General features: G+C 45.5%; 1 protein-coding gene across 2 annotated transcripts in view; it reads right to left on the reverse strand.

The window, feature by feature from the left end:
* Positions 1–13473, reverse strand: part of top3b (DNA topoisomerase III beta) — a 129278-nt gene that overhangs the window by 43760 nt on the left and 72045 nt on the right. For both annotated transcript variants that reach the window (XM_072498403.1, XM_072498397.1), the window contains 5 exons: positions 12360–12516; positions 9738–9851; positions 8801–8891; positions 5377–5531; positions 1059–1164 (listed from right to left, as the gene is read on the reverse strand). In XM_072498403.1, the coding sequence (XP_072354504.1) occupies positions 1059–1164; positions 5377–5531; positions 8801–8891; positions 9738–9851; positions 12360–12516 (623 nt within the window). The remainder of the gene's footprint in view (positions 1–1058; positions 1165–5376; positions 5532–8800; positions 8892–9737; positions 9852–12359; positions 12517–13473) is intronic.

Genomic DNA, 13473 nt, shown 5'->3' on the forward strand with positions numbered 1-13473 from the left:
TATGGTTCACTAATATCCTTAAGGAAAGGAAATCTGCCATCTTTACCTGCTCTGGCCTACCTACATGTGATCTGTGGTTGACTCTTAGCTGCCCTCTGAAATGGCCCAGCAAGCTGCTCAGGCAATTACGGATACACAACAATGTTGGCATTGCCAACATTCCATGAAAGAATCAATAAACAAAAAGAAAAATCAGGAGGAGGAACTGCTGGTCACTTTTCTTGCAAACTTTTAAAAAAAAAATTAAAATATAAATTTAGAGTACCCAATTTTTTTTTTTTTTTAACAATTAAGGGGCAATTTAGTGGCCAATCCACCTACCCTGCACACTTTTGAGTTGTGTGGGTGAGACCCATGCAAATACGGGGAGAATATGCAAACTCCACACAGACAGTGACCTGGGGCCGGAATCGAACCCGGATCCTTAGCACTATGAGGTAGTAATGCGAACCACTGCGCTGCCACTTTTCCTCCAAACTTGATCGTTGTTAGCATCTACCATCACTTGAGCGGAGGACAGCTAACTCAGAACAGGTAACTCAGAACAGGCTGATTTTTCAATCATGCATATTTGAATTTCTTGTTGCTGTCTGTGACTATCCTGATTTTGCAATAGCTGATGCAGAACAAAGAGATGCTGACAGAAAGTGCAAGCACTAAATGAAGTATACAACCAAACCATGTTTCAGTGTGTGCAAATTCCTGGGATGTCAGCAAAGCAGGACGATTCATTGTGTATGTAGGGGACGGGCGGGAAATAAAGAGGGTAATTTTATTTCCATCACAGACCGTAAAAGACCTCTACGGGCAGGGATATGACAGTTCTAATAGTACTTCTAACAAGATTCCAAACAAAGCCACAATCCGGTGCTCCAAGCTAGGATTTATCCATCAATTAGGCAACAGCACCAAGATAAATCCTTTCCTAACATTCAGGGTCAGAAATTAAATTAGGAGACCATTTCACGAAGAAGCACAAATATGGTCAGGACTTTGTTGTCCATATGAGGGCTATAGCTTGAACAATTCTGCTAAAGATAAAGCTATTAAATTCGTACCTAATTCAGTTTCTGTGGCAGATCGCATCGGGGTGATGGGAGGATGGTCGCCAACGTCCTGACCCTTCCGAGGACGATTGATGCCTTCAGCAAGTAATGTCTTTACCTACAAAAAAATATTTATTCCATCATCATAGTCAGATAAAATATTCCTCCTTCTTCCTCAATTAGTTCCCAGTCAACTTCATTTGACAAAATAATAAAAATTCTCTTTTAGTTGGAGAACAAATGGACAACCAACGATAAATTGGTGTGGCTGTCTTGGTGAACAAGCAGAAGAGTGCAGAGGAAGAAAGAAATGCATTGTTCAACTAGGATGGGAACAGCAAATAAACAGAGATGTCCGCTTCCACTTTTGGGGATGCAAACTGGTGGAGTGAACTAGGCAGTCATCCATTGCATCAGTGAAGAGATCCTCTTCATTGAGACTTAATTTAATTTTGGTTGCTGAGTCAAAGACGCACTATACCCCTTCCAGCTCAATGATCTAGATACACAGTACCTCCCATGGTTTGCAATCTTGGGCTCCTCGATGTCTTCCTGAGCAATTTGCGATTGAATGTTCTTTTGCAAAATACAAACTATATTTTCTCTTTTTTAAAAATATGTTCATTAAGGCATTTATAAATAATAATAATAACCTTTTATTGTCATAAGTATGAAGTTACTGTGATAAGCCCCTAGTCGCCACATTCCGGCGCCTGTTCGGGTAAGCTGGTTCAGGAATTGAACCTGCACTGCTGGCCTTGTTCTGCTTCACAAACCAGCTGCCTAAACATCAAATAAAACCACAACCAGTAGGAAAAAGATAACCAACAGATAACAAACAGGAGAACATAGCACAATTCAATAAACAACCAACAACCGCAACCCGTCCCCCCTACCAGCAGAGAGGGTGGGGGGGTATATTTATTATATTATATACCCCCCACCGCCTCAACCCCAACAGAATCCGTCTTTGGGCTACCAGGGAGGCGAAAGCCAGAACATTGGCCTCTCTCACCCCCTCAACTCCCAGGTCTTCTGACACTCCAAACACTGTCAATTCTGGACTTAGAACCACCTTCACCCTCAGCACCTCTGACATTACGTCAGCGAACCTCTGCCAAAATCCTTGCAACTTCAGGCAGGCCCAAAACATGTGAACATGATTCGCGGCCCCCCCCACCCACCCACCCACCTTCACCCTCAGCATCTCTGACATTACGTCAGCGAACCTCTGCCAAAATCCCTGCAACTTCAGGCAGGCCCAAAACATGTGAACATGATTCGCACCCCCACCACCACCACCACACCGGCCACACATATCCTCCATCCCCTCAAAGAACCTGCTCAGTCTGGCCACCATCATATGCGCCCCATGAACTACCTTAAATTGAATGAGACTCAGCCTGGCTCACGAAGAGGACCCATTACTCTCCTCAAAGCTTCCTCCCATAACCCGGCCTCCATCTCTATCCCCAGCTCCTCCTCCCACTTTCGCTTAACTACTCCTATCGGGGCGCCCTCCCAATCCATCAATTCCTTACATATATCTGACATCTTGCCCTCTCCAACTCCTGCTTTCGACAGCACCTGGTCCTGCAACCCTGGGGTCGGCAGATGAGGAAAGGACGACACATGCTTTTTCACGTAGTTCCGCACCTGTAAGTATCTGAACCTATTTCCACTGGGCAACTCATACTCCTCCACCAGTCCTTCCAAACTCGGGAAGCTGCCCTCCATGAACAAATCTCCATTCAGTTGCCCCATTGGAAACCTGTGATTCCCACAGATCGGGGCCCTAACTGAGGCCCCCTCAAGCCTCAAGTATTGTCGCCATTGTCCCCACACCTCAGGGCCGCCACAACTACTGGGCTTGTGGAGTACCGGCCAGCGTGAACAGCAGAGGCGCCGTCAACAGCGCTCCCAAACTAGTACCCTTACAAGAGGCTGCCTTCATCCGCTCCCAAACCGACCCATCCCCCACTACCCACTTCCTTACCATGGCTATGTTTGCCACCCAATAATAATTCATTACATTTGGCAAGGCCAACCCTCCACCCACCCACCCTCACTCCAACAGCGCTTTCTTTACCCGAGGGACCTACACCGCCCACACAAATCCCAATATCAAGTTAACCTTCTTGTAAAAGGCCTTGAGGATAAAAATCAGGAGGTTCTGGAATGCAAACAAAAACCTCAGGAGCACAGTCATCTTTATGGACTGCACCCACCCCACCAATGGCGATGGAAGCACATACCACCTTTTAAATTTGCCCCTCATTTGCTCCACCAACCGAGCCAGATGCAACTTGTGAAATTGCTCCCACCCCAGCGCCATCCGAACACCAGATACCTAAAACGGCAACTTTCCCAATCTCCTCTCCTGCCCCCTCGCCCGAGTCGGAAAGACCTCACTCTTTCCCATGTTTAATTAGTATCCCGAAAACTAACCGAATTTCACCAAAATGTCCATGATACCACCTGTGCTTTCCAGTGGGACTGATATATACAACAGCAGATCGTCCGCACACAGGGACACCCTATGCTCCATCCACCTCCGTACAATCCCTTTCAACCGCTAGACGCTCTTAAGGGGTCATGCCAGTGGCTCTATAGCCAAGGCGAAAAGCAACAGGGAGAGAGGGCGTCCTTGCCTCGTCCCCCTGTACAACCTAAAATACCTCAAACTCACCTGATTCGTTCTGACACTCGCCAGCAGCACCTGGTACAGCAATCAAATCCAATCTACAAACCCCTGTCCAAACCCAAATCGCCCCAGTACCTTCCCACAAATACTCCTTCGTCAGCAGCCCCACCCTCCCCTAAAAAAACTAACAACCCCACCCCCCACTGCTACAGTACCCGCCTGATCACCCCCCACTGTGCTCCCATTAACTAGCCTGTCCAGTTAGCCTGGCAGCTCCCGCCCAAGGTGCCATCACCTCCTACCCCCCACTGATTCCCCTCACAACAGTGCAACAATAGACAAGAAAAAAAGAAATAAAAAAACTCAACAGTCAAAAAGGTGCACTCACCCCTTATTACCTCGAAACATCTCGGAGGAGAAGAATTCCCAACCACCCACCAAACCGAAAAAATACAAGAATTACCAAAAAGAACAGGACAAAAGAAACCACATTCCTCTCCACTCCCCTCCTCCACAGTTCAATGTCCCCCTTCACCTGCCCGTCCATTGTCTCTCAAAAATTTTGTCGCCTCCTCTGGTGTTCCAAAATAATGCTCTTTATTGCTAAAGGTCACAGGTCACCCAAGGGCAAGCCGTGAGCAACATTCCAAACTTCACCCCCTTTTTAAAGAGGGCAGCCTTCACCTGATTAAACCCTCGTCTATGCCAAGTCTGCGCCCAGGTCCTGATACACTCGCAGCTCACTCCCCTCCCAGGTGCATCTCCTCGTCAGTCTCGCCCATCTCAAGATCTTCGCCTTATCTAGAAACCGGTGAAGACGAACTACCATTGACCTCGGCGGCTCATTCGCCTGCGGCATCCTCATTAACGTCCTGTGCGCTCGATCGACCTCCAGGGGCCGGCCAAAGGCACCCCCACCCATCAGCTTCTCCAACATTTCAACCGCGTGCGTGGCAGCGTCCGCTCCCTCGATGCCTTCAGGCATCTCTACAATTCTCAAGTTCTGCCTCCGGGAGTGGTTCTCACGGTCCTCCACCATCCCCTGCAGCCGCCTCTGGCTAACTCGCTTTACTACCACCTCGGCTGCCAGCGAAGCCAACTGCTCCTTGTGCTCCCCCACCGCCTCCTCCACTTTCCGGATGGCCTGACCCTGGGATTCCAGCCTCTGCTCCACTTGATCAATCCCAGACTTCAACAGGTCTACCGCCTTGGCTAGATCCTCATGGCCTCTCTCCTCTGCTGACTGAACCTCTCATTTGAGACGTCCACCAGTTGGTCCATCAACCATTGGGTTGTCAGGACCGGCCCAGCACCCTCTGCCATCTTAAGCTGTGGCGCAGGAAGATTCTACTTCTCCAGCTGCTCCCTTCTTCTTGACCCACTTCTAGTCTTTGGATCCAACCACTAGTCCCACCATTGGAATCAGACTCCCCTCTGACACGTCCTACACCTTTTTAGCCACTCATCCACCCTCCAAACAGGGAAAAGGTCTGAAAAAAAAACAAAAAACAGCCTTGAGCGGGAGCTGCCAAATATGCGACCGTTCATACCATGGCCGCCACCGGAAGTCACAAACTATATTTTCAAAGCAAGAAATGACAATACCTGAAATAAACCTGTGCCATTAAATGTCAGAAACGGAAGCAACTCCTACATCCTTTAAACAAAGGCCACTCATTTACCAACCGTATCACTCCAGTAGGGGTTGTTTGCTTGCTGTCGGAGGCTTCCCTTGAGGTCAAAGTTTTCTGGATATTGGGTGGTCTCTGTTCGAGGGTAGCTGATGTACCCCTGGGTGTACAGCTTCTCAGCTATTTGCATAGCATGCTGTGGGCCCATCCCTGTATAAACAAATGAAGTGTGAGTGTTAACAATCAACATATATCCCTTGAGACGGAGGCTGAAGCAATCAATCACTTTATTCACTTTGCATAACTGCGGTACACTTGAAAAAAGGAAAATTCTAGATATTAATTTAATATCTATATAGCAACCTGCTATTCTGCATTTTTCAATAATTGAGGGGGCCTTTGAGAAGATGGGCAAGAATAGGATTGGCATTTAAAAAAAAAAATGTTTATTAAAGGTTTTCATAAAATATCAATAACAAAATGAGAAAGAAAAAAGAACCCAACAGGGTTAAGTACAAAACATAAATAGTCCAACATAAATAAATTAACATTAACACCCCCGACTTAACACAACAGGTGTATACACCCCCTCAGACCCTCCAGTGTAAATAACATAAACAAAAATAAAGTAAACCCCCCCCCCCCCGCTGCTGCCATTGACCAATGTCTATCGTTCTGCCAGAAAGTCTAAGAACGGTTGCCACCCGCCTAAAGAACCCTTGTACCGACTCACTCAAGGCGAATTTCACCCTCTCTAATTTAATGAACCCTCGCTGATCCAGGATTCCACGCTTGGGGGGCCTCGCATCTTTCCACTGAAGGAGAATCCTTCGCCGGGCTACCAGGGGACGCAAAGGCCAGAATTCCGGCCTCTTTCGCCTCCTGCACTCCCGGCTCCTCTGCTACCCCCAAATATTGCGAGCCCCCAGCCCGGTTTGACCCTGGATCCTACCACCCTCGACACCGTCCCTCCGCCCTCGCCCTTCCAAAATTCCTCCACAGCGCTGGGTATGCCCAGAACATATGAGTGTGATTTGCTGGCTCCCTGAGCACCTAACACACCTGTCCTCACCCCCCAAAGAACCGGCTCATCCTTGTCCCGGTCATGTGTGCCCTGTGCAGCACCTTAAACTGTATGAGGGCTGAGCCTCGCGCACGAAGAGGAAGAGTTCACCCTCCCGAGGGCATCTGCCCACGTCCCCCCTTCGATCTCCTCTCCCACTTACCTTTCAACTCCACCACCGAGGCCTCCTCCTCATCCTGCCATCACCTGGTAACTTTCCGAGATCTCCCCCCCCCGCCCCCCCCCCCCCCCCCTGTCCTGTACTGTGTGTGGCAGTAGCCGGGGGAATTCCACCACCTGCCATCTGGCAAACGCCCTTACCTGTAAGTACCTGAAGGTGTTCCCCCGGGGGGGAGCCCGTACCTCTCCTCCAGCTCACCCAAGCTCGCGAACGTCCCGTCCACAAACAGGTCCCCCAAAGAAATTGGCATTTTAGCATCTCTGCAATCCAGCAAGCCAAAATGTGAACTAATGACTAATAATGTCACAGAACACCATTTTTTGAGATATTGGACAGGCTTCTCCGGTTTCCCCAGCTGCATTTTTTTCACAGCGGCCTGCCGTTTGCTAGTGGCGGAGTTCGATTTTCCTGCTGCTTGTCAATGTGATTTCCCATTGGAGCCACCCCACGCTGCCAGGAAAACCACAGGCAGGGCGGCACAAGTGGTTAGCACTGTTGCTTCACAGCTTCAGGGACCCAGGTTTGATTCCCGGCTTGGCTCACTGTCTGTGTGAAGTTTGCACGTTCTTCCCGTGACTGCGTGGGTTTCCTCCGGGTGCTCCGGTTTCCTCCTTCAGTCCAAAGATGTGCAGGTTAGGTGGATTGGCCATGATAAATTGCCCTTAATGACCAAAAGGGTTAGGTGGGGCTACTGGGTTACAGGGATGGGGTGGAGGTGTGTGTTTGGGTGGGGTGCTCTTTCCAAGGGCCGGTGCGGACTCAATTGGCCGGGTGGCCTCCTTCTGCCCTGTAAATTCTATGAATGAAAATGAAATGAAAATCGCTTATTGTCACAAGTTCAATGACGTTACTGTGAAAAGTCCCTAGTCGCCACATTCCGGCGCCTGTTCGGGGAGGCTGATACGGGAATTGAGCCGTGCTGCTGGCCTGCCTTGGTCTGCTTTAAAAGCCAGTGATTTAGCCCAGTGTGCTAAACCAGCCCCTTTTATCTATCACTGCCAGCGGGAAAAGAGAATCCCAGCCATTATTTTTGCCTTCAACAATCTGAAACGTAATGAGCTTGGTCCCAGCTAATAATAGGTATAATAAAGTTAATAAGTATAGCTTCACTCTGCTGTTTTATCATCACTCTAATAGCAGCAGTGAAATCTGAAACAAAATACATGCTGAAAAAGTCAGCATCTATGGAGAGAATAGAGAGATTTACAGTTAAATGATAACCCTTCTGCAGAACTGGAAATAAGATAACCATGGTCGATGGGGAAATTACTGAACACAAGAAGATACAAAAGAATCACAAGTGAACTGATTAACAGATCATCTCAGTCAATCAATGGCATTCCTGACACCCATTTGGCCAAGGTGTCAATAATGGGAAAGATGATAACATACCCCCATCAATTCAATATGCCCACCTAGATTTCAACGGCCATGTGACTCCCTGTGGAAAATCTCCAATGTGGCAGAAGCCTCCCTGCCACATTTTCTATTACCATTCACACAGAATGTTCCCAAAATAAATGCAAATTCAATGGAAGATCCTGCCCATTTTCTATGGAAAGCAGCTGACCAGAATTGAGGAACATAGTCTGTAGAAATACACAGATGTCCTGGGGCTTGCATTTAATTCTCAAAGGCTTTCGGAATCTTCTTTATTCACTTGCAAAACTACTGAAACTAGCACCATCTCAGTCCCAATATCACATTGCCAATATGCCATAGCAGAGGATAGTTTGTGCCCGAAAGTCAGTGAAATAATTTGTAACCAGCATCAAAATTCGCCATGTGAATTATGAACCATAATCTTATTATTGTGTCAGATCACTTATCTGCTGTGCCTCAATCTGCTGACCATCAAGGTCCTATATAAAATGCGTTCGGGCAGTCTCAATCCAAGTAGGCGTGTGTCTACACAGGAGCACAAAACTGCTCATTGTTCAGCAGATAATTCAGTTTCCGCTCAGTGTAAAATATCATGCTCATGCAGAAAGGCTTGCTGGTCAGTTGATTTGAGTCTTCAATTCTGACACTGCCCTTAATTGACAATGCACCATACCCCAGTAATAAAATTTCATCACAACAAACCCAGATAAAGTTTTTTTTTTAAAGATAAAAGGAAATTAAAAAATATATTTATTTTTCATTTGTAGCATCCAAACTCTTTACACAGGAAAAAAAATCAGATTTATCCCCAGGTAATGATGAGTGAGAGTTGTATATAATAACACAGCATACCCAGGGCAGAGCTGGCTACACGCAGCATCTCCACCGTGTTTAGAGCCTGTGGTCGTTGTTTCACCTTCTCCTTTTTACTCACAGATTCCACCTGCAACAAAAATCAACAGAAATCCAGCTACAAGGTACTTCTAGAATTAAGAGAGCCCTGATCTTCAGTTAGCAGTTTTCTTTCTCAAGTCATTACATGCCACAGGAAATGACTTGCATTCATGGGAATCAGAAGTCCAGGGGTTGACCATGGAGAATAATCTGTCTGAAGCAAAGAGCTGAACGGGTTTGCAATTTGTCCAATGATTCTCTCAAAGACACTGAGGCACTGATTTTCACTTCTGCAAGTTGTAGAATTTAATACCAACTAGTTTTACTTTGGAACCAAAATCCTCCTCTTTGTTTCCATCTGCAACTGTCCATTTTCCTCCTTCTCCCTGCCCACCACCTATTATTTGCTCCAAAGATTAGACCCCATTCTCTGAGGATTTCCAGACTGCAATTCTCTTTCAACTCACGTGATTACCCAGTTCTGTGTATTTAGGGAATTATTTTCTTTCTATAAACTCATCTATTTTTCATTCTCAGGATGTGTGCATCACTGGCAAGGCAAGCATTTATTGTCCATCCTTAAGTCAGAGAAGGTAGCAGGTCTTGCTCTTCAACGACTGCAGTAATTGTATCAGTTTTGGTACAATTGAATGGTTTTTTTAAAAAAACACTTCAGAAGGTAGTTACGAGTCAGTAAGGAAGCTGGATTTCACATATAAATCAGAACAGATTAGAATGCCAACTGCTTCATGGTCAGTTTTATTGATAGCAGCTTCGAATTTCCAGATTTCCCAGTAACCCAACCACTGCATGCCGCCCCCCCCCCCCCCCCCCCCCCCACACACACACCAAGAGATTCACAGGGACTAAAGATCTAGTTTGCACTCTTACTCACCTTAGTTTCTGTTGTGGATTTTGTCATATTCAGATACATTTGTGCAACTTCCCGGTCAAATACTCGAACTCTGTCCCAGTCCAGAACCATGGAATCCCCAGCACAATTACTGATCTGGTGTGAACAAACAGATTGAGAACAATAATCATATTGTTGATTTGCACCTTGTAGAGCTATGCATCATCCAGAAATGCATTACTTTGAGTACTGTAACAGGGATTACAATAATAGTTCCAGCATCAACAGCAGCCCAAGCAGGACATCAGCTTGTACAAGAGTCAGTACTGGACAGGAGATTAAAATAGGGACATTTTCTTTTCAAATAATTCTGGACAATCTGATGCCGATTGGTTACCAGGGAAAGCCTGAGAACCGAGAATACCGTATTGTGCATCTGGTGGGAGTGAGTGAGGAATCTTTGATGATTTATAGAATTCCTATCGTGCGGAAGGAGGCCATTCGACCCATTGAGTCTGCACCGACCCTTCGAATGAGCACTCTATCCATATCTACTCACCCAACCATCCCTCCCTACTCCCGTAACCCCATAACCTAACCTGCACATCCCTGGACACTAAGGGGCAATTTAGCATGGCCAATCCACCAAACTCGTACATCTTTGGACTGTAGGAGGGAACCAGAGCATCTGGAGGAAACCCATGCAGACATGGGGAGAATGTACAAACTCCACACAGACAGTGACCCTAGCCGGAATTGAACACGGGTCCCTGGCGCTGTGAGGCAGCAGTGCGAACCGTGCCATTCTATGGTTGAATTTCACTCACAACACTCCATTTAGATTCACTGAGAGTCTAACATGCCAAGCGCAGTAACAGAAAAACTATCTGACATATATATAACATAAGGAAATGAAGAAATGCTTTAGAACCCCAAACAATTAAAAAATATGTTTTTCCTTAAAAGCTCTGGTTAGGTCACAAATAAGAGTATTGCATTCAGTTCTGGGGAGGGCCCAGGAGCGGTGATTTACCAGAATGGTTCCAGGGATGGGGGATTTTACCGATGAGGTTAGTTAGATTGGAGATCATTCTTCTTGGAGCAAAGCAGATTGAAGAGAAATTTAATAAATGTGTACAGGATTAAGATAGGTTGGAATAAGGTAGACAAGAAAAAATTGTTCCTGTTAGCTAATCGTAAAGGACAAGTTTTTGGACAAGAGATGCAAGGGAATTTAAGGAAGAACTGTTTTTAAACAGAACGAATGGCAATAACCTTGAATCCACTGCTCATGAGGGCGGTGGAAGCTGAGACGACCAATGATTTCAAAAGGAAATTGGATGGGCACTTCAAATAATTCAAATAAACTCGCAGGGCTACAGGGATAAAGAGGGGGACGGAACTGACTGGATTGCTCCAGAGAGCTGGTATAGTCAAATGGCATCCTTCTGTGCCATAAATGTCTCAATGCATCAAAACTGTTTCCTACACACTCTCCCCTCCACCCTGCATCTGCATAGTGTTAAATTCAAAACTAATCACATTGTCCCAATCAAATTTCAGCTTGTCCAACCCCTCCAAAGTATGAATGCCCATCACTCAATATTGCTTCATATAATCATCAGCTTTTAAAACCATAGCTCAGCATCAGTTAGTCATTATTTCCTGAACACCACCTCTTATGCTATCAGTTTAAGAAAAAAAATTACTTGTTTTTGTTCCCCAAATTTAGCAGACAACACTAATTTTAATCCAGAGCCACTGAGACCAATGAAGTTATGATTAAAGAACTGGCTCACTCAATTTTGTACCCAACTCTTAGACCCGCACTGCATTAGAATGTGCCCTGTCCATATATAGTTCTCAGTTTCACGTTGTTACATTACACACATTTCAGTTTCATAACTAGCTCTTTACTTCCCCTCAATTAATCTGTCAATCAGGCAATAGTACATGCACATAAGAGGGAGAGGGGCAGAGGCAAACCAGAAACAAAACAATGCTTTTGTTTTGAGTCCAGTCCTTGGCAGTGAAAGCCAATTCTCTGCAATATCACTCACCCATCAGCTAATGGTCAGAGGGGTTTTAAAATTTCTCACCGATTAGCTAGGAAGTTTGTGTCCAATAAAGTGATCTGACAAATCGGTGCTCCAAGGTATTGTGCCCAGCTATTAGGACAATCTTCTGGTGCTGCACCAAACGGCTAGTACAGCAAAGTTTCTCCAATATGCTACACCAATGGAAGGATAGTGCTCTAACCTTATGCACGCAGTGGTCAGGGAAATCAAGACGTACTGCACCTAGTCGTCAGTTAAAGAATGGGGATGCAATACCTCACATCTAGCAACGTGAAAGCAGGCTGATCCAACATGTCAGATCCAGGCTGTTGCTCGTTCTCATCTTTTAAAGGAGAAGGTATTTCAGTGGGTCCGCACTACGAATGCTAAATTATTGAAAATAAAACCCATCTGTTCTCGAAACATATCAAATGCCAATCAATCATATGTCACACAAACTCCGTGTTGAATGGGATAACATGAATGTTCTAAAATTATAAAATTACTGGAAAAACAAAAAAAATTCTTGAGTGGATGTATTAACTTTAACCAACTCCTCCTTAAATGCACCAAGATTAGTCAGAGTTCATTAAATTTCAACACTAACCTTTGCCTGTAGAACCCAGTAAGCCTCAGGCTTGAAAGACTGGATCTTGTCATGCCTCTCGACGCAGAAACCAAGAGTGGGTGTCTGGCAGGGTCCAAATGAGATGAGGGAACTGTCCAAATTCCCGTATTTGCCCTGGAAGTACTTGGTCTGAAATCTGAAAAAACATAGTAGCAAAAGCATGGGTCACTCTACACTGAGAAATGGTAACTTTCTGATCTTCTAAGGGCTACCTACCAGTAAGACTCATCACCAACAAGAGGCTCCATACAATCAACACTCTTCAGACTTTTTTTTCTTTGTAATTCACATCACCGTCTTTCATAAAAGCATCCCTTCAAGAGCACAAATGAAAGCTCCTCCAGAAGCCCAGCAGTTTACTTTTACATGGAAAAACCAATAAACAATCTGTGCATTGTATACACTGGGAACTAGTTTTAGCAATTAACAGCAATACCTTTCCAAGCGGGACAGTGTGCGGCTGGAACCAAAAGAGAAAATACAGGAAAATCTCAGCAGGTCTAGCAGCATCTGTAGGAAGAGAAAAGAGCTAATGTTTCGAATCCAGATGACCCTTTGTCAAAGCCCAGGTGACCCTTTGACACAGGATCACCTGACTCGAAACGTCAGCTCTTTTCTCTCCCTACAGATGCTGCCAGACCTACAGATTTTCCAGCATTTTTTCTTTTGGTTTCAGATTCTAGCATCCGCAGTAATTTGCTTTTATATAGTGTGCGGCTGCAAGGTGGATGCACAGTCCGCAAAGGACGTTTCCATTTGAAGAATGAAGACCCTGGATAGGAAATGATCCATCTTATTAATTCTTCCAGTGAGGAAGAAATTTACTTTTAGAATAGACAAAACACCTAAAGGGTGCAAATTCACTTTAACTTTAGACTGAAAGAATAAAAATGTAAAGCGAACACCACTTTGTAAATCCATCCACCGCTAGATAAAATGTGAAGAAATATGATGTCACCTCACTATGAGCACTACAAACTATCAAAAATACAAAACCTCTTTAAAAGAAATGGCTGACTTCCGGTGGCGTGGGCGAGCAGGGCGGCCGCAACAACAAGAGCTCCGGGGAAATCCCCGAGTCTTCACGCAACCC

The sequence above is a fragment of the Scyliorhinus torazame genome, chromosome 1, assembly GCF_047496885.1.
Source record: "Scyliorhinus torazame isolate Kashiwa2021f chromosome 1, sScyTor2.1, whole genome shotgun sequence".
Lineage (NCBI taxonomy): Eukaryota > Metazoa > Chordata > Chondrichthyes > Carcharhiniformes > Scyliorhinidae > Scyliorhinus > Scyliorhinus torazame.